At 46.2% G+C, this 24,481-nt stretch overlaps 1 protein-coding gene across 1 annotated transcript in view; it reads left to right on the forward strand.

Moving 5' to 3' along the window:
• Positions 1 to 24,481, forward strand: part of ABRAXAS1 (abraxas 1, BRCA1 A complex subunit) — a 272,612-nt gene that overhangs the window by 154,332 nt on the left and 93,799 nt on the right. Inside the window, exon 6 of the mRNA XM_086961866.1 lies at positions 24,010 to 24,129. Within this exon, the coding sequence (XP_086817992.1) occupies positions 24,010 to 24,129 (120 nt within the window). The remainder of the gene's footprint in view (positions 1 to 24,009; positions 24,130 to 24,481) is intronic.

A 24,481-nucleotide genomic window follows, 5' to 3' on the forward strand; every position in this document is an offset into this window, starting at 1 on the left:
GGAGGGAAAAAGGAAGAAATACAACTACTATTCAACGGTAAAGTCTGGAAGAGATTGGGAGAAGAAGACCATCAGAGAGGAGACGACGAAGAAAGAGAAGAACATCGAGATCTTCGACGTCCTTGGAGGAATGCGCACACAGGGGGCCCCCTGAGCGCAGGGATGTACAAGACTCCATTTAAGTTCTGCAAAAACTGCCACCACAAGTTCGCGCAGAAGGACCAGCACCCGGTCTGCAACCTCTGCCTGCCTATCGACCACGAGAGCAGAGACTGCAACGCCTGCTCCGTCTTCAAGCCGAAGACACTCCGAGTTCGAGAGAAGCAGAGGATAGCTCACCACACGATGCAGGGCATGGGCCAGGCCCGACGCTTTACGAACTGGGCCTCTCCACCGACGACGAGGACAACATCGGCGAAGGTCCAGATGACCTCACGGTCGCAGAGACCGATAAGAAAACGCCTGACAAGGTAGGAGAGTGTACGACCCCGAAAACTCCCACAGGGCCTCGAAAGCCAGAGGCAGACTCTCGAAAGGCAGAGTCCAAAGCCTCGAAAGGAGCACCGGTGCCGAAAAGTTCGACGGCCGAGCCTGCATCCTCCGAAAAAGAGCCCAGCGGATCCTTCGAGAAGGACTCCCGGAGGCCGAAGACCGGCGAAAAGCAAAGGTCGTCTAAGGAAGCCCCCGAAAAAAGGTCTTCGACTTCAAAGGAAAAGGAGCTGAAAAAGGCTTCGACGTCGCCGCCGCCGAAGAGAGCAGCCGAAACGCTCGACGACGGCCAGGCCGCAGAGATGCTGAGAAAGAAAAGAAGGCTCGAGGCCGAAATGGAGAACATCCTCCAGAGAAAGAAAGACTTCGACGAAAGGATGAGAAGTTACAAGATCCCCTCGAGGCCGGCAACGTCCGCCGCTGAGGTGCAAGAACACGAGGAGTTCGACGTTGAAGAGCCGCTGAAAACTCCGGAGCACGAGGAGGAAGAGGACCTCTATTATACAGAAGGTGATTATGGGGATCAGTAGTCCAGCTACGGCTCAGGTTCCTCGACGGCCCAAGACCAGGATTGGCAGGACATCAAGGCCGAAAACCCGGAGGAGGCTGTGGAGACATACCCTTTGAGGCCTTCGCCACCGGATGACATCGGGGCATACAACAAGGTCGTCAGGAAAGCAGCAGCAGCTTATGGGGTTAAGCTAGAGGAGGAGAAGCCAAAAGCAGATTTCCTGCTGGAAACATTGCTCCCCACACAGACAAGAAGCCAATTCCTTCCCATGCTGAAAAGTATCACAGACCAGGGGAAGGAAGCCTTCAAGGACCCGGCTACATGCAGATCAGTAACGCCGAGGACGGAAAAGAAATACAAATTCTCCTCCCAGGACCCAGCTTACATCAAGGGGTCCGTCACAGCAGATTCAATAATCGCTGCAACGGCCAGAAGAAGGGCCAACGTCCCAACAACATCTGGGCCTCCACCTGACAAGGAAAGCAGGAGGATGGACCTAACGGGCAGGAAAATAGAGAGAAACGCTGCAACCCACTGGCGGATGGCGAACTCAAACACCCTCCTGAACAGACATCAATACCAACATTGGGATGAGATGGGGCAATTGCTCAAGCACCTGCCGGAGCAATACCGTGAGAGGGCATCACACCTTGTGGAAGAGAGGAAAAGCATTGCTAACTCGTGCCTGAAAACAGCCTTGGATGGGGCTGAAACATCCAGCAGACTGATGGCTATAGGTATCACAGAGAGAAGGCAAGCCTGGCTCAGGATCTCAGGCTTCAAATCTGAGGTTCAGAACAACATCCTGAACACACCCTTCAATGGTGAAACACTGTTCGGAGCCCCAGTTGATGAGAAACTCACACAACAAAAGCAGGACAACGAGACGGCAAGGTCCATGGGGGCCCTGCAATTCAGGGGGATGAGAAGGGACACTCCTACGCGGAGGCCGAACGGCAGAGGTGGAAACCAGCAAGGAGAATCACACCAGGCTTTCCACCAGGGACAACAGAGTGACAACCAGTGTCACCAGGGCCAGCAGAGGCAAAACTGGAACTACCAGAGCAGGGGCCAGTCCTTTCGATCAAGAGGAAACGGACGAGGACAGAGAAGGAGAGGCGGTGAACAACCCCTCTTTAAGTGACTGCCCTCGAGAAAAGGTGCTCACCCTCTAGAACCCTCCGGGGGAAGAGCACGGAAAAACAAGGAGGAGAGGGCTACACGGACAAGACACAAAAGAACACGTAACTCCAGTAGGAGGCAGACTAAGATTTTTTTCTCCAGGAGTGGAGAAAAATCACCACAGACAAGTGGATACTGAAGATCATACAGTTCGAATACTGCACAGAGCTGCTAAAGAATCCACCAAACAGAAAGCCAAAGAGAAGAGAGCACTCGGGAACAGAGCTGCGACTGCTCCAAAAGGAAGCTCAAGCACTCCTCCTCAAAGAGGCCATCGAAAAGGTCCCTTTCAAAGAACGGAACAGGGGAGTGTACTCAAACTACTTCCTGGTACCAAAAGTGGACGAAAGCCTAAGACCCATCCTGGACCTACGGTTCCTAAACAAATATGTAAAGACCCAAAAATTCAAGATGACGTCCCTACAAGAGGTCATCCCGCAGATAAAGGCCGGGGACTTCTTGTCCACCATAGACCTCAAGGATGCGTACCTGCACATCCCCATGAATAGGCAGCACAAGCACATGCTAAGATTCACAGTGAACGACGATCACTACCAATTCACAACCCTGGCTTTCGGTTTAAAATCTGCACCAAGGGTGTTCACCAAATGCCTCGCGGCAGTGGCCGCGCATCTGCGAAGGGAGGGGATACACGTGTACCCCTACCTCGACGACTGGCTCGTAAAGGCAAGCTCTTCCAGAACATTCAAAGATCACGCACTGCAGGTCACAAGAACGCTAACAGGCCTGGGATTCTCCATACACTGGGGAAAATGCTCAATGGAACCGGAGCAGGTGAAGATCTTCTTGGGTGCTCAAATCGACACCGTCCAATGCAGGGTGTCACCCAGCAAAAAGAGAACACTCAGCCTACTGAGGGAGAAACGTCACTACCAGAAGGGGCGAGCTCTGACAGTGAGGACAGTGAGCAAGATCTTGGGGATGATGGCGTCCTGCATACACCTGGTCCCCAATGTACGCCTACAGATGAGACCGCTCCGAGAGTGGCTACAACAGCAATGGTCACAAGCTACAGGAAGTTGGGAGGATCTAGTGGTTGTGACGCACAGGGTGCAGGAAGAAATAAGGTGGTGGAGCAAGGAAAGGATAACAGTAGGGAAACCTCTAACACCACCGGACCCAACAGTGACCATCACCACAGACGCATCCCAGAAGGGACGGGGTGCACACATGAACAAGCTCCGAGTGAGGGGCCTGTGGAGCCCTACAGATGCGGTCAGACACATCAATTACCTGGAGCTGAAAACAGTGTTGCTAGCACTCAAGGCCTTCCAAAAACACCTGTACAGCCAAAAGGTGCTGATACAAACAGACAACACCACAACAATGTTTTACATAAACAAACAAGCTTGGCACAGGAAATCTGGAGATGGGCAATACCACTCAAAATAGACCTGCTAGCCATACACCTGCCAGGGAAGGACAATGTAGAAGCGGATTGGCTCAGCAGGTAGACTTCAGCATCCCACGAGTGGGAACTCAATATACAGGAATATACAGGAAACAGAGAGACTATTCAGGAGGTGGGGCACTCCGACAATAGACCTATTTGCAACACGCCTGAATGCAAAATGCCAATACTTTGCATCCAGGCAACCAGAAGCACTATCACAGGGGAATGCCCTATGAATAAGCTGGCCAAAGACATTTGCCTACGCTTTTCCCCCGATACCACTGATCCCCAGGGTTCTCAACAAATGCATGGCGAGCAACATGATGCTGATCCTGGTGGCACCACAATGGGCCAGGCAGACCTGGTACTCCCAGATAATGGAGGTGGCGCAGGGCCCCCCCCACAAGTTCTCAAAAAGAAGAGACCTACTCTCCATGGAAAACGGAGAAGTTTTACACCCAGAGCAGGAGAGCCTCAACCTCTCAGCCTGGCTCCTGAGGACTTAAAGTTCGCACAACTAAAACTACCAGAGAGCACCCTGCGGGTGCTGCGAGAGGCAAGAAGGCCCAGCACACAAAAATGCTATGGGGAAAAATGGAAAAGATTCACTCAGTGGTGTTGCAAGAAAAAACTCCACAGAAAACTGACCAGGGAATCTACGGTGCTAAGGTACCTCACGCACCTAATAAAGGCTAAGCTAAGCTCATCCTCACTAAGGGTACACCTGGCAGAGATTGTGGCATACACAAGAGGAGAAACAGGGAGAAGCTTCTTCACATCTCAAGTCGTAAAAAGATTCCTGGAAGGGGCTAAAAGAATAGCGCCACCAAAAAGAATGCCGCCGCCAGCTTGGAACCTGAATGTAGTACTGACAGAGCTCATGAAAGCACCTTTCGAACCTATCCACAAAGCATCACTGCAAATGCTGACTATGAAAACACCCTTTCTCGTAGCAATCACATCGCTACGGAGAGTGAGCGAAATGCAGGCTCTAACACTACAGGAACCCTACATCCAGATACACAGTGACAGGGTCGTAATGAGAACGGACCTGCACTTCATGCCGAAGGTGGTGTCAAGGTTCCACATGAATCAAAGTATTCAGATCCCTAGCTTCTTCCAAAACCCCACTACAAGCGCTGAGAGAGCACTCCACATTCTAGACGCAGAAGGGCAGTGATGCACTACATTGAAAGGACGAAAGGACACAGGAAGACAAAACAGTTCTTCGTATCCTTCGCAAACAGATACATGGGTAAACCAGTGACAAAAAACACCATAGCTCGATGGATCGCACAGACAATACAATTCTGCCACTAGCAAGCGGGCCAGGAGCTAACAGGAGGGGCACAGGCTCACTCGACCAGGAAGAAAGGAGCAACAATTGCCTTTCTGGCCAACACACCAATTCAGAACATATGCCTGGCGGCAACATGGGCTTCAGTGCACACGTTCACTAAGCACTATTGCGTGGATGTACAAATGAACAAGGAAGCACAAGTAGGACAAAAAGTGCTTCAACATATTTTCAACAACCAACGCTCATCTTCCACCCAACCGCCACAAAGGTAACAAAACCGCTACAAAATCTATGCACAGCATAGTGAATCCAGAAAGATTCACGTTGCAAAACGAATAGTTTCTTACCTGTCGGTGTAGTTTTGCAGCTTGAAGATCTTTCTGGATTCACTTGCGAACCCACCCGCCTCCGCCAGAAAGATGAGGCTGGAAAAGAAGGTGGAAACGCATAGAAAAGGAATGAAAGTTGAAGCCTACAAGAAATGTGAAGAAAAAAAATTACGTTCAAAAAAGGATTAACGAACTTAGCCATGGATTCACTACAAACACAGAAGAGAAAAAGAGACAGAAAAAAGAATCCGAAGATGGCACCCAAGGGTGGTAGCTTCCGCCGGAAGCATGCAGACATCACCAAAGGTACACCAAATGGTGGGACGTCGACGCACACCTGGGCTACAAAAAAAAAAAAAACTACGATTCCGGACCCAGCCACCAGATTGCGGAATATGCACAGCATAGTGAATCCAGAAAGATCTTCAAGCTGCAAAACTACACCAACAGGTAAGAAACTATTTGTTTTCTTTCACGTTTTTATCCTTCCTGCTTCTAGGTATACTATATCGAACCTTCCCACCAAACTGCGACCTCTATATTGTATATCTCATTGTGTTTAGCAATTGTTTTTTACTTTTTCATCTAGTTTAACCTTTATCCTATGTGGACTGCTGATTTTTGAATCAACTTTCTGTACTTATACACACTGTACCTGTATTTAAACACCTTTCTGTTACAATTGTAAAGCGCTCTGATACCTCTGGGTCCAGCCAGCGCTATATAAAACCTCTAAAATAAAATCAATAAATAAAATAAATAAATAGCGCCCTGGACAGAACCAAATATGGCTCCCCTTAATCCGCCGTTTTTCATCACAGTTGTAGCCTGTAACTTGAAATGTACAAGGAGCAAGCCATTCTTTCCATTAATTTAGCAAATAATCGTTTTCTTCGCATCCTGGTGCTTGATGTCATGTATTTTTATAGTGTGGAGAAACAAAACTGCAATAGGATTGAAAGAGAAACATTTGAATGAAATACCACTAGTCGAGTAGCTCAGTCGTTTCGTATTTGTCAGCATTTTGTGACCAGTAAGATGTTTCATGTTTAGAAAACAACAATTAAAATGTAGTATTAATTGGCTGGCTGTCTCCTGTACTGTCTGTCTATTTCTTGCTTGCTGCTGATAACTAAAATGTGCCAATGTAATGGGCTAATGTTTTCAAGGTCAGACCTCGGCTCACTCGCTCACTGCTCCCCAGTGTCACTTGTATCACCGATTGCAGAATATTTTAATGTAGCGCATGCAACCTCTAGAAGAGAATGATTAAACACGGTATGGGCTGAATTGCTAGAGCATGCAGACAGCTCCTTGCGCCCCTATAGGTTTACTCCAGTGATGGTCTTAATTCTATGAGTAATGACCATTTACCGAATACTGTTTTAAGATCCTTCCTTTATAAACTGGCTTAACAGAGTGAATATCAGTTGATTAATGTCAGAAGGGAATAAAAGGCCAGCTCATGAAAAAATGTCTGTCAATGTTCTAAAACAAAATCTTTCTCTCTCCTAAAGCAACAGAATTGGAAAATAGATTTTTGAAACACTAAAACATTAACAGACTTGGGTTAAAGTTTATCACAACTCAGAACGTAAGATGTCACAATCCAGTAACTTGCAAGGAAACTATTCTTTACATAAAAACCACTTCTGAAAAAATCATTTTTGCTTGATTTGTCATTTCTTCTGTGTTAAAACAAATGCATTGTTACAATGCCTCGGATTTATCCTTATTATACATCTCAGTCGCTGTCAAAAGTATCTCCATTGTTATTTCAGACAGCTGGCCTGAAATGTGCTTCCTGCAATGAGTGGATAAAAATCTTTGGCTAAGTTATTTCCAAATCTGCATAATTTCCGACTGCATTTTCAGGCAAACAGCATTAAAGTATTTTGATCACAGCTTCTAGGCACTGGATTACATAAAGCATTACATCCACTAATCCAAATTCTGTTTTAACAAATTAACATTTTCCATGATGCATAATTGTTTGATATACATGGCAAATACTGCCCTGCTCGAGTGCAGGATAAACCAATTCTGCAGTAAGACCCCCTTTCAAGTAGTACTAGCATCCCGCCCCGGCTTTGCCCGGGGCAGAAGGGGGCTGGGGGCAGCATTTTAAGCCTCTGTGCACCCCCCGACATTGCCCAGTCCGCATCCCTCCCGCCCCGACATTGGCCATACCGCCTCCCGCCTTGAGCCTATCCCGCCCCGACATTGGGCATAGCGCCTACCGCCTCCCGCCTTGCGCCTTGAGCCTCCCGCCCGCCTCCCGCCCCGGCTTTGTAACCCCCCCCCCCCCCAGGTCCCAACTTACCTCATCCGCCGCTCCTCCCTACGCTGGAGTGTTTATCTCTCCACTGCTTGACCGCTTGCCAGCTACCTCATCCGCTGCTCCTCCCCGCGTTGCCACTGCTCCTCCGCTTCTCGCCGCTCCGCAGCTCCTCCCGGCGCTCATGTTCTCCCCTCTTCCTGTTGCTGGTGAACTCCGCTCCTCCCCTCACGCAGACGCTCCTCCCGGCGCTCATGTCCTCGCTCTTCCTGTTGCTCATGAACGACGCTACTCCCCTCACGCATGCGGCCGGCGCTACTTGCAAGGGACTACTTTATTTTTATTTCTAAATATTTTAAACAACGTTTTATTTTTATTTTTATGTAGCCTATATCCTTCTGCTTGCCCTGAGGTTTTCTAAGATGTCTTGGGTGTTCAGATTGGTGGTGTAGTTTTCGAGTTTACCTGGCTCAAAGGTGCAAGTTCTCTCTTTATAATAGTAGTATAGATAATGCACACTGTTGCACCGGAAGGCTAGCAATGACAGTTTAACAATGACAATTATGGGGGGCGTGGCCAGGAGCATGGCCGGTTAGCTGCATCTGCCGGAGCTCCAGGCAGCCCGTACATAATCCTGTCCAAATCCTGAACTTCAAAACGCCGAAAATGTCCCTGAGTCGGCGTGGATGACCCTATGCATGAGCCAGGCAACTTTTGAGCCGATTTGTGGACGCCTGCGACGTTTGGTGGTAAAGATACACGCTGGAACAGTTTTGAGGCGAGGCTCCACAAAATGGCGGATCAAGGAGACGGACCGGAGGTGCCCGCCCGAGAGACAGGAAGGAGGTGCCCGACTCCCTAAGCTATAGGTGGTGGCTCCCAACCGACGAGAAACCCTTCCAGTCCTGGAGCGGATGCGTGGATAATCTTAAAACGGCAAACGTGTGAGAAGAACAGCCCCGAAAACCACGGCCCGCACGCAGGTGACCAGATCATTGCGGGCCGGGCAATGTGATTCCTAGAGTGAGAAGTCAGAGTCCCAGAAAGACGAGATGACGGGCCTAACAGCCCTAGAAGATCTAACTGGGGTGGAGTGCGGGCATATCCACACAGCCTCCCTAACTCCCCCGGGGCGAGAGGGATCTGTGCAGCAGCGCCCTGAGGCGAGAGGGCTGACCTGGGATTCCTGCACGCAGGCCATTCCCTTCGTCCGGTTACTCCCGATCGGGAACAAAGGTGACCGGCCTTGGAAATAAACTACAACACAGCCGGCTGGGGCGGTGTCTCACCCCGGTTCCTCTCTGCAGCGACTGGAGAGACAATAGAGGTGCCGGGCCTCCGGCTGTATGCAGGTTCAAAAACAGAGAACAGATAATCGGACTCTTCCCCACTGCGGGCCACGCTGGGGTGGTCTGAAACAGAGGCAGGAGGTCTAGTTGATCCGAATTTGTGACCTGCTCCTGGGAGCAGAGATACTACGAAGCTACCATACGGGTGAGAGGGGCTGTGACCTGGGGGCTACTGGCGCTGCGAGAAGCTTGACCTGGGTCTCCGTTTGCGCCGAAGGGAGAGCCTGCCCAAGGGGGGAGCGGGACCCTCCCTCAGAGAGCGTACTGGGTCCCTTGGGACGAGATAACCGCTCTGATGACCATGGACCCCACCTGATCGAGCTGGGGGACAGAGACGCCCAACAACATAAAGGGACACCCTGAGGCAGACAGACTTTCCCGCACCCTGAAAAACGACATACTCCCCACCCTCGTGAGAGATACCAGAAGGGACTGCCATCCTCAAGATAGAGGGGGAGAGGCCCAGATCATCACTCAAAAAGTGAATTGCAGGGGGAACTAGCAATTGAAGAATACTGGGGACCCCCTTGGTGCAAACATCCTGGAGAAGAGTGATATCCCCTCACCGGTCAGATTGCACCATCAAAGCGCAAGGGCTAAGTGTGGAACTTAGACTATAGACAATAAACTGGGGATGAGACATAGACGCCACACAAGGCTATGCTTCTGACATATAGCCTGAACCACATAATCCCCAATTGAGGACAACGGTAAATTGCGAGGCACCGCTGCACATGAATGGAGGAATTGAAGTGGTGAGGTTCCCGGAAGTGATCGTTAAAACAGTACGAGAGATTCCACCCGAGGTGGGGATTACTTGTTGACTGGGTGGCTCTTGCCCCTGACAGATGTAAGAAACCTAGCATCCGCAAAACGTGGCACCTTAGTGACACAGCGAAACCGAACACGAGAACCAGCTGCATAAAAGTACTTAAAAGCAATAACCCTGTTACAGAATTCTCTCACCCAGGACCTCAAATATATACAGACTGCTGCTAGCTGTCAAGATCGGAAAGGAAAAGCCGGAATAGAAGTGTCAGAAATACTGGGGAATCGCCCTATCCCCTACTAGGCTATGATGACGAGAAAAAAAGAGCCAAAAATGCAAAAGCAAGGTAAAATGGACAAATATACCAAAACATTGCCCCTGCCTCCAGAGACAGGAGAACCCCAGGGACCGCCAGATAATGCAGCCCTTCTCCAGGCTAACCATGCCTCTAGGGAAGCCATTGAAGGGGAGATAGCTGAAATATGATCGGAAGTGACCCTATTGCGCCAAGACATGCGCAATGTCTCAGACGGAGTAACAGAAGCAGAAACTCTGATTTCAGAAGTGGAGCACACATTGCGCAGCTTTAAAACTGATGTCTCCAGCCTGCAGGCAGCCATAAGAGAGGTGATATGGAAAGTGGATGACGCCGAAAATAGGGCAAGGAGAAACAATCTATGCTTCATAGGACTACTGGAGGGAAAAGTGGGCTTGGACCCAAGGGCCTTTCTTTAGGCATGGGTTAAGGACTCCTTCCCGACCACTAACTTCTCTCCCTGTTTCATAATCAAACAAGTTCATGGAATGCTGGCTATGAGCCCGCCTCCAGGGGCCCCCCCGAGGCCGCTGATGTCTCGCTTTCAGAACTTTCTAGATTGGGACTTGATTCTCAGAGAGTTGCAGCGCACGGGTGAACTCAAACATGCAAATGCAAGAATGATGATCTCCCCGACTACTCACGTGAAGTTCGGAGGCAGCGGTGCATGTTCAATGCAGTCAAAGTAAAGCTCAGAACCATGCAACTTCTGTACATGTTGCTCTACACAGCTAAACTAAAGGTCCTTTCCCAGAGCAAATCTGGGGTTTGGAAAAAATAAGAAGAGGCATGGGCCTGGATTGAGGAACGTCCCCCTCCGAAGTTGGAAGAGAGATGTGCTGGCTCGGTATGTGGAGACAACCAGAGAAGAGCAGAGCCTAAACAACAAAGGGAAAAAAAGGAGGCGCATTCCAGCAGGTCTCAGTAGAACCTGCTTGGGGACACCGCTAGAGAGGACTCCCTCTACACCTACGAGAGGACAGAGGTCAGACTCTGAGGAAGACTCAACACGAACCAAAGCCAGTAAATTATGCCCCACCCAACGGGTCAGTCCCAAATCTGAAGTCTCTGCTAAAGAATACCTTGCAGACAAGGATAGTGATCACCCACTTTTGAGAAACATTACGCCTGGAAAAATCAGACACACATAAGAGACAGACAAAGACCTTGCACCAACGATTGGACAAGACCGGCGAGGAAGGACTAGACACTGGTTTTGCCGCAAGGGAAACAAGATAGATTGGGGAAGGGGTGGGACTACCGGATTCTCAGGCTATACCTATGCCAGGTTGCCATGTTGACGGTTCGGGAGATGGGTGTAGGAGAGTGTTAGTTGTGGGGTGCGAGTTGACGTACCGGGAGTAACACGTAGACTAGTCGTTAGGGTATTATTTTCTTATTCAGTCAGAGGTAGGAGATCTAAAGTGAAAGATAGGAACAAGGGAGAAGAGATAGGAGAAAGGGCCCCCAAACGCGGAGAGAGAGGAAGCACAAGTATATAATGGGTGAAGATTAGTATACGGCCCTAACATGGAATGTTAATCGACTGGGAAGCACGGCTAAGAGAGGGCTAGTAACCAAGTACCTTAAGAGACTCAAGCCAGACATTGTCTTCCTACAGGAGACTCACTTGATGGGAACACATTGCACCTTCTTAGGTAGAGGAATGTACACTACGCTCGCACATGCTGGTTTTTCTTCCGGAGCAAGAGGGGTGGTGATCCTAATCAAGAAAACGCCTCCCTTTCACATCATGTAACCTGGAATGATCCAAACTGGACTTTTATGGCAGTCCAGGGTACATGGAGGCGGAAAGAGCTGACTCTTGTTAGTATATATGCTCCACCACGACTGCAAACCCAGACACTAGACGCCGTAGCCAAAAGCTTGTTGGAATCCGGCCCCTCCACACATATAATAGGGGTGGATTTCAATTATGTAGGCGAACCACATTTAGACCTTACATGCATAGGCATTGGGACCCACATACCTACAAATCTGGCTGAATTCACAAATTCAGTGGGTCAAACTGACCTTTGGCGCCGGCACTACCCAACTAATCACACCTATTCGTATTTCTCTGGAGCGTAGAGAGTCTTCTCCAGACTCGACTATTTCTGTGCACTCGCAGGAGAGGTTAGGAACATTATGAAGGTGGAATATTTGGCGAGAGGAATAACAAGTGGGAACTAAGCGACAAAACTCTGCGGGGAGTAATAAAAACAGAGACCAAACTCTATTTTAGTGAAAACAAGGGCACAGTGCCCTCAGCGACAACCCTATGGGAGGCCTATCAACGGTAATACGGGGTAAAATACAGGATGCAGTACAGCAAAAGAGGCGTGAAGAGACTGAGTAAGTATAGACACGAAAGAAAGCTCCTGCAACTTGAGTTAGATGTAGACCCGAACGTAAACACGCCCCAGATGCGTCAAAAAGCACTCACACGCAGGGAGCTCCAAGCATTATATTGTATTGTATTGTATTGTAATTGCATTTATATATCGCTTACTACCCCTGATGAGGTTTCGAAGCGCTTTTTCGGCGAGTAGCAGGCTACTCCGGGACCCATAAAGGATTAGTGTTGAATTAGTATAGTGAAATATGTGAAATAGTGAAATATGTAAGTAATTAAAGTGATGGATAGGTTAGTCAGTTATTTGGATTCGATAGCAGAAATATAGAAGAGGAAAAAAGGTTTGTATTTATATAGCGCTTGTTTGCCCTGATGGGATGTTGAAGCGCTTTTCTGGCGAGTAGCACGCTACTCTGGAACCCATAAACGGATTAGTGTTAAAAATTAGTATAGTGAAATATGAAGTAATTTGAGTGGTGGATATGTTATTCAGTTATTTGGATAGAGAAGGGTAGCAGCAGGATAGAAGAGAGAAAGAGGTTTGTAATTATATAGCGCTTGATACCCCTGATGGGGTTTGAAGCACTTTTTTTTTTTTTTTTTTTTGCTGATGAGTAGCACACTACTCTGGAACTCATAAGGATTAGTGTTGAATTAGTATAGTGAAATATGAAAGTAATTTGAGTGGTGGATATGTTAGTCAACTATTTGGATTGAGAAGGGTTGGGGAGGGGTAGAAAAGGGAAAAGCTTTGCATTTATATAGCGCTTGTAACCCTGATGGGGTATTGAATCGCTTTATTGGCTAGTAGCAAGCTACTCCGTAACCCAAAAAGGATTAGTGTTGAAAATTAGTATAGTGAAATATGAAAGTAGTTTGAGTGGTGAATGTGTTATTCAGTGGGACAGAGAAAGGTAGCAGAGGGATAGAAGAGGGAAAAAGGTTTGCATTTATATAATGCTTGCTTACCTCCGATGAGGTGTTGAGCGCTTTTTTTGGCGAGTAGCACGCTACTCTGGGACCCATACAGGATTAGTGGTGAATTAGTATAATGGAATATGAAATTTGAGAAGTGAACATGTTAGTCTGTTATTTCGATTGAAAAGGATAGTAGAGGGATAGGAAAGTGAAGGATTTTGATTTTCTTTTTTTTTTAGGTCCTAGCAGTAGGAGTAGACTTTTGGATGAGTAAAAAAGGGTTGTGGAGGGGAAGAGTCAGAGGGAAGAGTTTAGAAATGTTTGTTTTGGGGATCGGTATAGTAAAAGAGGTGTCAGGTGATACAAGGAGGGGTAGAGTAAGGGAGAGTATAGAAAGGGTTATTTTGGGGATCATAGTAGTGGTATGGGGTTTAGGATAAATGAGTGGGTGTAGAGGATATATTGATAGAAGTATAGGGTGAGAAATAGGGTAGTGCATTGGAAGGAGTAGTAGAAAGAAGTTTGAGATGAGTCAGAAAGTTGTGTAAGGAGATATATTTGAGAGACGTATAAGGTGAGAAATAGGTTAGTGAATTGGATATGCTGAATTAGAAGAAAGTGATAAATTAATAGATCCATAAGTACATTGAAAGTATTTAGATGCATAAAGGGGGTAGGTATATGTAGATTAAAGATATTGATAGAGGTACAAGATGAGAAATAGGGTAGTGCATTGGATGTGCTTTTCAGGAGGAAAGTAACAAACATACAGATCCAAGTACATGGAAGGTACATAGATGCACAATGCAAGTACATGTAGACTGACGATGCACCAGATAAACTCTGCTTTTCGTGTTTTATTGTACTTTAATAAAAAAAAATGTAAAAAGTTAACATAATTATTCTACATGTTTTACAAAGCAATACACAAAGATAGGCACATATTTTTAGTATAAATAAATGATTATACACAGAGGGATATGCTGTAAATTTCTGTTTGCGTATGGTGCTAATGTGGGGAAGAGCCAATTCTTGAGCAGTTTTCTGAAGATAAGGTGGCTGTCTGTGGATCTTATGTTGGGTGGTAAAGAGTTCCATAGTTTGGCTGCTTGAACAGAGAAGAATGTGTCACCCATGTTTTTTTTTTCTTGTATCCTGGGATTTTGAGGCGAGGTGCCATTTTAGAGTGGAGGTTCCTTTGTGGAATGTGTTTGGTGATTTTATATCTGATCAAGAGCGGTCCCATTCCATGTATTGCTTTGTGGGTGATACAAAGCAGCTTGAACATGGATCTTCTGGCAACTGGTAACCAATGCAGGGCTTTCAAGGCAGGTGAGATGTGGTCACGCAGTTTGATATGCAAGAGTAGTCTGGAAGCAGAGTTCTGAATCCATTGTAGTCTTTTCATGGTCATTTAAAGGTGATTTGTGGTAGAGGCTATTGGCGTAATTGAGTTTGGACAGAACAAGGGAGATGGTAGCTTGGACCTTGTGTAGAAATCCCAAATGAGGGAAAATTTGTTGCAGCGTTTTTATAGTGACAAAGCTTGATCTTGCTAGTTTGTCCACTTGGGCATTCATTGACAACTTGGATTCCATGGTCATTCGAGGTTTATGACTTCCTTTGATACTTTAGGTGGTTATCCCAGTTCATCAGGCCAGGCGGCTGGTTGGTCATAATGTTTCCAGTCTCCACACGTGGGTATTTCCGTTTTGGAAGCATTCAATTTGAGGTGGCTCCAAGTCATCCACTGATCACAGCTCTGAGACAACTGAAAATTGGGGAGTTTCCAATATCTTTGGGGCATTCCAGCTGAAGGAGCATTTGTGTGTGATCTGCATAGTTATAGCACGTGAGGTGAAATTGATTGATCAGTACCAGTAATTACTTCATGTAGATGTTGAAAAGCATGGGCGAGATGATAGAGCCTTGAAGGACTCTTGCTTTTGTGGAGTATGGTTTGGATGAGAAAGGTGGGTATGGATGACATTAGTTCTGTTTCGAAGGTAGGATGCGATCCAGTCTAGAGCAGTCCCCTATGTCATTCTCTTCAATAAATTGTGACATCTGGGCGAACGCTGCTCTTCCTATCAGTTTGCCCAGGAAAGATCCATTTGTAATGGGTCTGTAGTTGTCAGGGTTCAGCGGGTCCAAGTTTGTTTTCTTCAGTAAAGGGCGGATGTATGACTTTTTGAGTTCTTCTGGAAATATTCTGGTAGTTAAGGAATCGTTGATGATTCTTATTTGTGGAGTGGCAGCAGAGGTTGTTAAAAGAATTGTCTTGAAAGTTTGTGGTGGACACGGGTCACTGGCAGGCCTGCTTGCTTTGACCAGGGCCATAAATTCATCGTTTTAGATGTGTGGGAAGGAACGGAGAGGTTGGGTTAGAGTATTCTTGGATTGTTGTTTTGTCAAAGGGTTAGTGCTGATGATTTGTCTCTGTTTTAAGTACGAGTCCAACGTCTCTGCTTTGTCGGTGTAATGATTTGCCAGCTTGTCTGTGAAATCTTGAGGAACCGGATGAGTTCCTTCTAGGCAATTTGGTTTGCGAAATTTATTGAGTATTTTATAGAATTCTTTATTTGCACATTTAGCATTTTGAATTCTGTCTGAATAGTACCTTTTCTTAGCTTTTTTTTATATCTGAGTTGTATGATCTGTTAATTTTCTGTAGGTGAAGTTTGTCTTGTTTGGCGTTTGTTTTGAGCCAGGTACATTACAGCTTTCTAATTTATTTTTTTATGTCTTTTATCTCTGTTTCTCCAAGGTGCTTTTTTTCTTTTGTTCTGTTGTGTGGTTTTGAGTGGTATCAGGGTGTCAAAAGCTTCCTGTAACCACTCATATAGTTTTTTTAAACAGAAATTACTGTTTAATGATTTATTCTGGATGTTAGTTGTGTTTCTAAGTGTTCCAATGGAGTTTGTTCTACGGTCGAAAGGTGGATGGATGTAAGGTATTTTAGGGTGAGTCACTTAGTGTTGTTTTGCAAGTGGTGGTCTGACCATGTGAATGAGATTTTAGTTTAATAGGTAACTAGTTCAGTATTAGCAAAAATGACATCTAGGATATGTCCACCGATGTGTGTGGGTTTGTGGACAATCTGATGCAGGTTTAGTGCATCTAGGCCAGTGATTGTTTTTGGATGGATCATATTGGGTTTGTCAAACCAAATGTTGAGGTCACCCGAAACGCATAGGTTGGAGTGTATCGTTATCAGGTTTGAAACTGTATCTAGAAGTGCGTCTGGGAATGTCGCCTTGCTAGGTGGCGGTCTGTAAAGTTGCAGGAAGTTACAGGAGGAAGACAGTGTAGGATTGCATCTGGTGAGAAGAGCCTCACAATTCTTTATGGTGATGTAGTCAACTTTAGTGACATGTAATGTTTGCCTAAACACAACAGCTAGACCACCTCCTTTTTTGCCTATTCGATTTTAGGTGATCGTTTGATAGCGTAGAAGAATGGCCTAATGCAGGACTGGAGCCATATCATCTTCCAACCATGATTCAGTTATAGTATGTCTGGTTTTGCATCGGTGAGAAGGTCGTAGATGTGATATTTGTTTTTAGAGAGGGATCGAGCATTCATTAGTAGACCATTTTGAGAATGGGCTTTGGTGATTGTGAGACTTTGTTTTGTAGCAGGTGTGTTTGTAGTGCTGGTATTAGCTGTGTTAGGATAGCAATTGTGTAGCTGTTCTGTATCATTTTCCTCATCCAGCATGCTAAGAAGGCATTTTGATGGGTCTGCGTGTGTAGGTGGTGGAGACGGTGTGTGAGAGTGAGTTGGTGTGCTGTGTTGTTTTCGTGGTGTAACATTGTTGTGCAGTAGACATGGGGAAGCGAAGTTGTGAGGCGTGGCACGTCGCTTATATTGTTTGTGTGTGTTTAAGGCGGATGGTGTATGAGTCCGGGATGGTGGTGCAGCATGTGGGTCATGTAGTAAGGTTTTAAATTGTCCAATGGTTGAGGTGTTTGGAAGAGAGTTGCTGTATTGTTGTATCTGTGTTAGGTGTAGTGGAAGAGAGAAAGCTTGGCATTAATGTTTCTTCCTTTGTGTGGTTTGAAAGGTGGGTGTATGTTTGTATTTTGTGATGGGTAAGTATTATAAGGTGTTGCGCTTGGAATATCTTGTTGTGTTGGTGTACGTGATATGTTTTGTTTTTGAGGAGTAGTGAAAAGAGGTGCTGCTGTATTTGTTTCATGCAATGAATTTGTTCGTATGGTATTGTTTGTTAGAGGAGGTTGTAAGGTAGAGGGGGTGATGATGTGTTAATGAGTAGAGTGTATGTTTTGTGTAGGAGGGAATGAAGTAGAGGTAAGAGTTTGTCTTAGATTGGTTTGTTGCAAGAGTTAAAAAGTATGGTGTTGTGCAGTGTATGTGTTGTGCGTTTGTGTTATTATGGTAGAAGGAAGAGGAGGCTGTTGGTTGGACAAATGATGGATGGCTGATTATATGTTTGTTAGTGATAAAAAGTGGTCTGTTAGGAGTAATTGAAGCAGAGAGTGTGTGTTTGTATGGGATGTATTTAAGTATGGTGTGGAATGGGGTTGTGTTCGTGATGAGTGGATTGGTTTGTGGTATAGGTTAGTGCTGTGTATTGTTTGTAGGTGATGGAAATGTGTGGTAGCTGGGATAGAAGGGTGTAAAGGTGTGGTTTGTGTGGTTTTGTAGTGGGTGCTGAGACATGGATTTGCTTTGACAGAAAGGGAGGTACAGAAACAAATTCAGGCCTCGCATCATCTACTCTATGAATTGGGAGACATGGCAGGGAAACTGCTGGTCTGGTTGGGCAGGAAGGAATGAGAGGCGAGATGAGTGACTGTGATGAATCAAAACCGAGAGGTACATACCACGGCGAATACTATAGCAGGGGCATTTGTCCGCTTCTATAACAGACTTTATGATGCCAGGCCATTAGCAGAGGAGTTGCATATAGCTGCCTACCTTGAGGAGATAGAGACCCCCTCCTTCACCTGAGTCGATCATGAATGCCTAAACGAGAATATTACCCTGTTAGAAGTATTAGATGTAATTAGCAGGTAAAAATCTGTGAAAACCCCAGGTCCAAATGGACTACTGGCTGAAAACATCAAGCAAAATGCTTACTGCTTAAGTACTCATCTGCTGGAGATGTATAACACAGCCTGGGAGGAGGGATTACTTCCTGCAGACCTCTGTAATGCTATGATAGTAGTATTTCCCAAGCCAGGGAAACCGCTTGAGTACTGTGGGTCATATCGCCCAATCTCGCTGCTCAACATTGAAACCACACTTTTGGCCTCCATACTAGCAGCTCGGCTGTCAACAGTAGTCTTGGCCCTTATCCACCAAGACCAATCAGGCTTTATGCCCCAGCGAGCTACGCGCCTTAACCTCTGTCGCCCGGCCAAAAGGCTAGACACGGTGAAGGATAAGTCCACCCTGCAACTATTCCTTTCTCTAGATGCGGAAAAAGCCTTTGACACAGTTCACTGGTCTTTTATACATCAAGTTTTGGTAAAATTCGGATTCAGGCAAAGCTTTATAACATGGGTGGACCTGCTCTACACCAATCCAAGAGCCAAAGTGGGACGCTATCTGTAGACTTTCTAATTAAAAGAGGAACCATACAGGGCTGCCACTTGTCCCCCCTGCTGTTTGCCCTAGCAGTGCATCCACTGGCATGTCTAAAAAGATCCCATCCTGGGTTAAGTTGCTTCCAATACAATGAAAATGTGGAACAGATCTCGCTCTATGCGTTTGACATCTTACTTTACATAACTAACCCTGATGATACACTCCCATTAATATTACAGCTATTTAAGAAATTCAGAGACCATACGGGCTATACTATAAACTGGGACAAATCAAACCTATAAGCTGTGGGAGGTATTATTGAAACAGACACAATACGTGGACTCCTCCCAGTTACTAAAGATGAGTTTAAATACCTAGGACTGTTCATTTCCACGAACAAGATAAACTGATTACACAAAAACATTAAGCGGGTCATCACAGAATTTCAAGACAAAGTTGCTAGATGGCGGCGACTACCTTTGACGTTGTTTGGTAGGGCAACTATGTATAAAATGATTGCCCTCCCAAAACCGCTCTACATCTTACAGAAAACGTATCCTAGAATTCCACAAGCAATCTTTACTACAATTAATGATGACCTCCGAATGTTGCTGTGGGATGGGGGCCACCTGAGAGTGGCGCTACAGACATTACAACGCAACCAGTACAACGGAGGGATTGCACTCCCAGATATACAGTCCTATTATAGGGCAGCACATCTCATTGTAATCAACAAATGGGTACATGCGGCGGGTGACCACTCAACGTATGCTCTTGAAAGGCTCTGAATCACATCCACCTCCATTACATATATTGAGGCGCAGGCACTAGGGTCCTGCTGCCTGCTACACAGAGATCATTTGAGGTATGGAAGGGGGCAGAGAGGCAAATGAGATGGGACAGGAGACTTACAAGGGCGACATCACTATGGGAAAGCAGGACGCTCTCAGAAATAGCCGGGTTGAAGGGTTTCAGGAAGTGGGACATGGTTGGAATTTCCAGGCTGGGTAATATCCTGCAAGGTGGCCATTTAATCCCCTTTTCGGCGCTACAAGCTGAATATCAACTTACGCACTCACAAGAATATAAATACCTCCAACTGCAACATACCTGGAGGGCAGAGAAAGTAGACACAACTGAAATCCCTGAATATGGACCATTGGAGGGCAGATTGTTACAATAGGGAATACCCTCCAAGGCAATCTCTTGGACGTATAAAACTCTATTCAATAACATGCCTGATCAGCTAAAGTCCCTACGGTCCAAATGGGAAGACACCACTGGTCCATTAAAAGACATTGACTGAGAAGAGGCCTTGATGCAACCAAGAGAGGTGGCAATTAAGCTGCGACTACAGCTCATACAATACAAAATCCTTCATATGGTTTACTATGACCGGGCTCGATTGCATGCGACAGGGAGAGAGGGGTCACCCAATTGTTTGCGCTGCAACTCAAAACGAGGTACATATATGCATACACTATGGGAGTGCCAATATGTCCAGACTTATTGGGTCCGGATACTAAAAGAAATGAATGATATACTGGAAGCGCAGATCCCTCTAGAGCCTAAATATGTACTCCTGGGTATAACAATAGAGATTGATCTTCCTCGATACGAACTGCTACTATGTAAATTAGGGCTCATAGTTGCCAAAAGGGACATTGCCAGGAAATGGGGAGCGCGACATATGACCACTCTAAAGGAGAGAAGAGCTGGTATGGACCTGTATATGGGGGCAGAGAAGACAACATATGTGGCTAGAGGCTGCCCCAAAACGTTTAAGAGGATCTGGGACCCATGGCTGAGCTTCTGTGGTTTAGAAATAGAAGAGAGGGGAACAAATACCAATCAACTGCACCCGTAAGATTGGAATACAATCAGTGACTCCCGCTGAGCCATACTCACAACTCAACAGGAAAGAATTACTGTTAAAGGCCGGAAGGGGAAAGAGAGGGAGATGAGATTTTATGGAATGTATTATTGTACCCTTGTCTCCTAGAGAACTTTACTGCAAATGTGAATGTAAAATGGTCTATGTACAATGATTTTCCTACCAATGATATGACTTACATTTTTATTTTGACTGAAAATGAAAATAAAAATAATAAAAACAATTTTAAAAAAAGACAATTATTGGAGGCATGGGCAAGCAAGATGGCTGACAGGATGCGTTCCTGGGCTGCTCTGTGACTGCCCCGCTAAAACCCTGCAATATCCTCTGAGTGTACTGGACTCCCTACGCCACAGTTTACGGGATTGCCTCCCACTCATGCCCCGCTGCGATGGAGGTCGATTTTGGCATGCCGGAGCCTCACTGGGGATAGAACTTCACCTACCATGGTCTGGGATGCACGGAAGCCAGTGAAGGCCAGACCTGCAATACCCGGGAGGCCAGGAGCGGCCTGCGAGCTGAGCTCTTGGCCAGAGAACTTACCTGGGCCAGACCGGCGATGATGAGCCAGGTATTATGGGAGTGATGCTAACCTTCCTTGAGACATCCACCCCCCCTTTTCAGGCTCTGAGGGCTGCGGATCTGTGTGGTCCGAGGCTGTGCTGCCATCTACCCTCCCTACATGGCGCAGTGGCTCCCCTGTGTGCTGGGCCTGCGGCAGAGGTTCCACGAGATGCCGGGCTAGATACTCACTTTGGGATTTGAGCTAAGGCTCCGGGGGGTGATGGAACAAATGTTAACTGTCTTTATGGAAGCACAGAATCTTGGTACTTTGCCCCCAACTATGCAGGACGGAATCCTTAGCCTTATGTTGAAACCAGACGGAGATCCTGAGGACCCTTCCTCCTACAAGCCCATCATTATGATCAACACAGATGTTAAGATTCTTTGTAAGTTACGGGCGAAACAATTACAAGGAGTCCTTGGTCCATGAAGCTCAGTGTGGCTTTATGCCTGCACGTAGCACAACCTTTAACTTACAACGTTTGACCCATGTATTACATGAGACCATTTAATCAGACGAGGACCTTGCCCTCGTGTCATTAGGCATTGAGAAGGCATTTGATACTGTCAGGTGGAACTATCTCATGAGAGTGCTGCAGGAAATGGGTCTTGGGCCGGTCTTCAGGGTTTGGATACAGCTGTTATTTACGCAGCCTGTGGCCCGTGTTCGTGTGAGGGGTGAGATCTCTGAGGCATGGTTGATTGAGCGGGGAACCTCACAGGGAAGCCCCATTTCATCACTTCTATTTGTCTTAGCCATTGAACCCATGGTCATCTGGCTCTGCCAGGAACTGGAGGAATGGGGTATACGTGTAGTTAGAAAGACTCATATTATCTCTTTATATGCAGATGATGCGTTGGTAAACGTTCGATCCCCGACGGAGGCAGTTCCGGTATTGATGCACAGCCTGGAGGATTTTGGACTGGTATCTGGTGAATAAATAATAATAAAAAACTGTTGTTTCCCCTGGCCCGAATGGCACTATTACCACAAGACCAATTGCCAGATTTGGGCATCCAATGGCAAATAGAGGGATTTCGATTCGTAGGCCGTATGGTTACTAGGACAGCAGTGGAACACCATCACCTTAATGTTGGATCGCTTGGTGAGGGGACTCACTAAATGACTGAGTTCTGGAATACGTTCCCACTGTCAGTTATGGGGAGGGCAGCAGTGGCAAAGATGGTCTTCCTTTCACAATGTTTATATTTAATACAAAATGCGCTATTTCCTCTGCAGGAGTTCATTTTTTGGACTCTAGTCTCTTTATCTCGTTAGCATGGGCAGAGAAACATTGTAGGGTTGCTTTCTCAGTCTTGAAAAGGGTTTATGGAGGATGGTGGCTTAGCTATCTCAGACATTTGCCTTTAGTACGATGCGGCCCATCTCCAGCATGCTGCTAGCTGGCACACGTCGGGGACAATTGGGAGAAGAGACTCCTCCAAGGCATGGTCGAGGGGACAACGTTGCCATGCCTTTTGATGCGGGGGCGAGCAGAGGGACCCGTACCCTACTTAATCCGACACACAGCGGGACTGTGGAAAACCGCAGTAAATAAGACACTACGTAGAGCCCCCTTTGACAGGGAGTTACCCATGTGGGACTTGGAGCCCTTCAACTCTATTAACCTGGATCTGTCCATGGACAGGTGGAGGGTGGGCAGGATGCCGTGTGGTTGGGGGATCCATACCCAGAGGAAACTTTCATCACATTCCAGGAAGCTCAGGATACATTCGAAGTGTGGCAGGGACAATTCTTACCCAGCAGTGCCACCACCGTCGCACACACTTGGGGGATTACTCCGATGGGGAGAGGATAGACATCTCATTTCCCTCTTGCACGGGCACTCCGCGAGGACCAAAGTAATAGAGATCGTAAGGCGAGAGCCGCATGGGAGACGGAATTAGGAGGGTCTCTGGATGATGCAGATTAAAATCCTGCATGTAATCTAGTTAAAAAGGTGTCTTCCAATAATTGGTTTAAACCACTCCATTTTAACTATTTACACCATACTTACGTGACACCAGCCAGGCTCAATTGCATTGACTCGAGTTGAGGGGCATTTTTTCCGCGCTACAGGGATGACGGGCCACTTTCCTACATCTTGCTTGGCATTATGTAGAGGTCTATAAATTCTGGGAAATGGCGGTACACGGTGTCTGACGTAGTGGACATTGTTGTCCCCCTGACCCTAGTGCCTGCCTGTTGGGGGATATCAAGAGACCCAAGGGGCATAATACATCATATAAACTCCTTAAATTGATATTGCTCCTTGCGAAACGAAGGATAGCGATAAGATAGATGGGTCTAAGACTCCCAAGTGTGAGTTTATGGGTAAAAGATGTGTTGGAATGGGGTATTGCTGAGGAACATCATATGAAGCTCTCTCGCACAGACCAAGTCGCTGAGGATTTGGAGGCATGGGGTGCAATATTGATCTGCCTTTAATGACTATGTTGCACTAGATACGAACTCGGATGGGAAAACCAGAGTTAAATTGGACATTGAACCTCACTATATATGTGCGAATAGAAGCTGTTGTGTACCTCGGTTTGGGTCTGTATTGCTAAAATTTACATTATGTATTGACAGCCAGAGAGATTATTTCAATATACCAGAGGGATGATTGTGTACCTACATTCTTTAATTTTAACAATGGCACTGGTTCCCATGTACTTTGTTATATTGAAATATATAAAATGCAAAAATAAAAGTTTAAAAAAAAGAAAGAAAATGAAAATTATTTGTCCATACATTTCACATGATTTCAATTTTACTTTCAGAGTTTGTCAGAGAATTCCTTTGGTGGTTTCCAATTTGGGCATGTCAGAACAGCATGGTTACAGGACCGAATTGGGATCTTGCATTTCTGTTGGCTTTTGCAAAGCAATAAAAAAGCACAGGTAAGAAGTCTGATTCCCTTTGTGTTAATGCTAAACTGTAATTTCAAGCTAAGCAAAGTTTCACAATGACATGTAATCATTGGATTCAGTGTGTTAAATGGGGGAACAAAATGTTAACTATCACCAAACTGAATGTGCTATGGGATGCTGCTAAGGAAGACTAAAGGGTTTGCCAAAGAAACAGGATATTTAAAGGTATTTTCTGGTTTTGTTTCCCAATATGCATGCTCACACAATTCAGTTTGTCCTGTGTGTGCATTGTATTATGCTTTTTTTTGCATGAGCTAAGGGAACAGTGTAATTTAGTCTTTAAATGTCCCTGCAACACAGAGGCTCCCATGTTTAGCATCCC

Source organism: Lissotriton vulgaris, chromosome 3_1, assembly GCF_964263255.1.
Source record: "Lissotriton vulgaris chromosome 3_1, aLisVul1.2, whole genome shotgun sequence".
Taxonomy (NCBI): Eukaryota; Metazoa; Chordata; class Amphibia; order Caudata; family Salamandridae; genus Lissotriton; species Lissotriton vulgaris.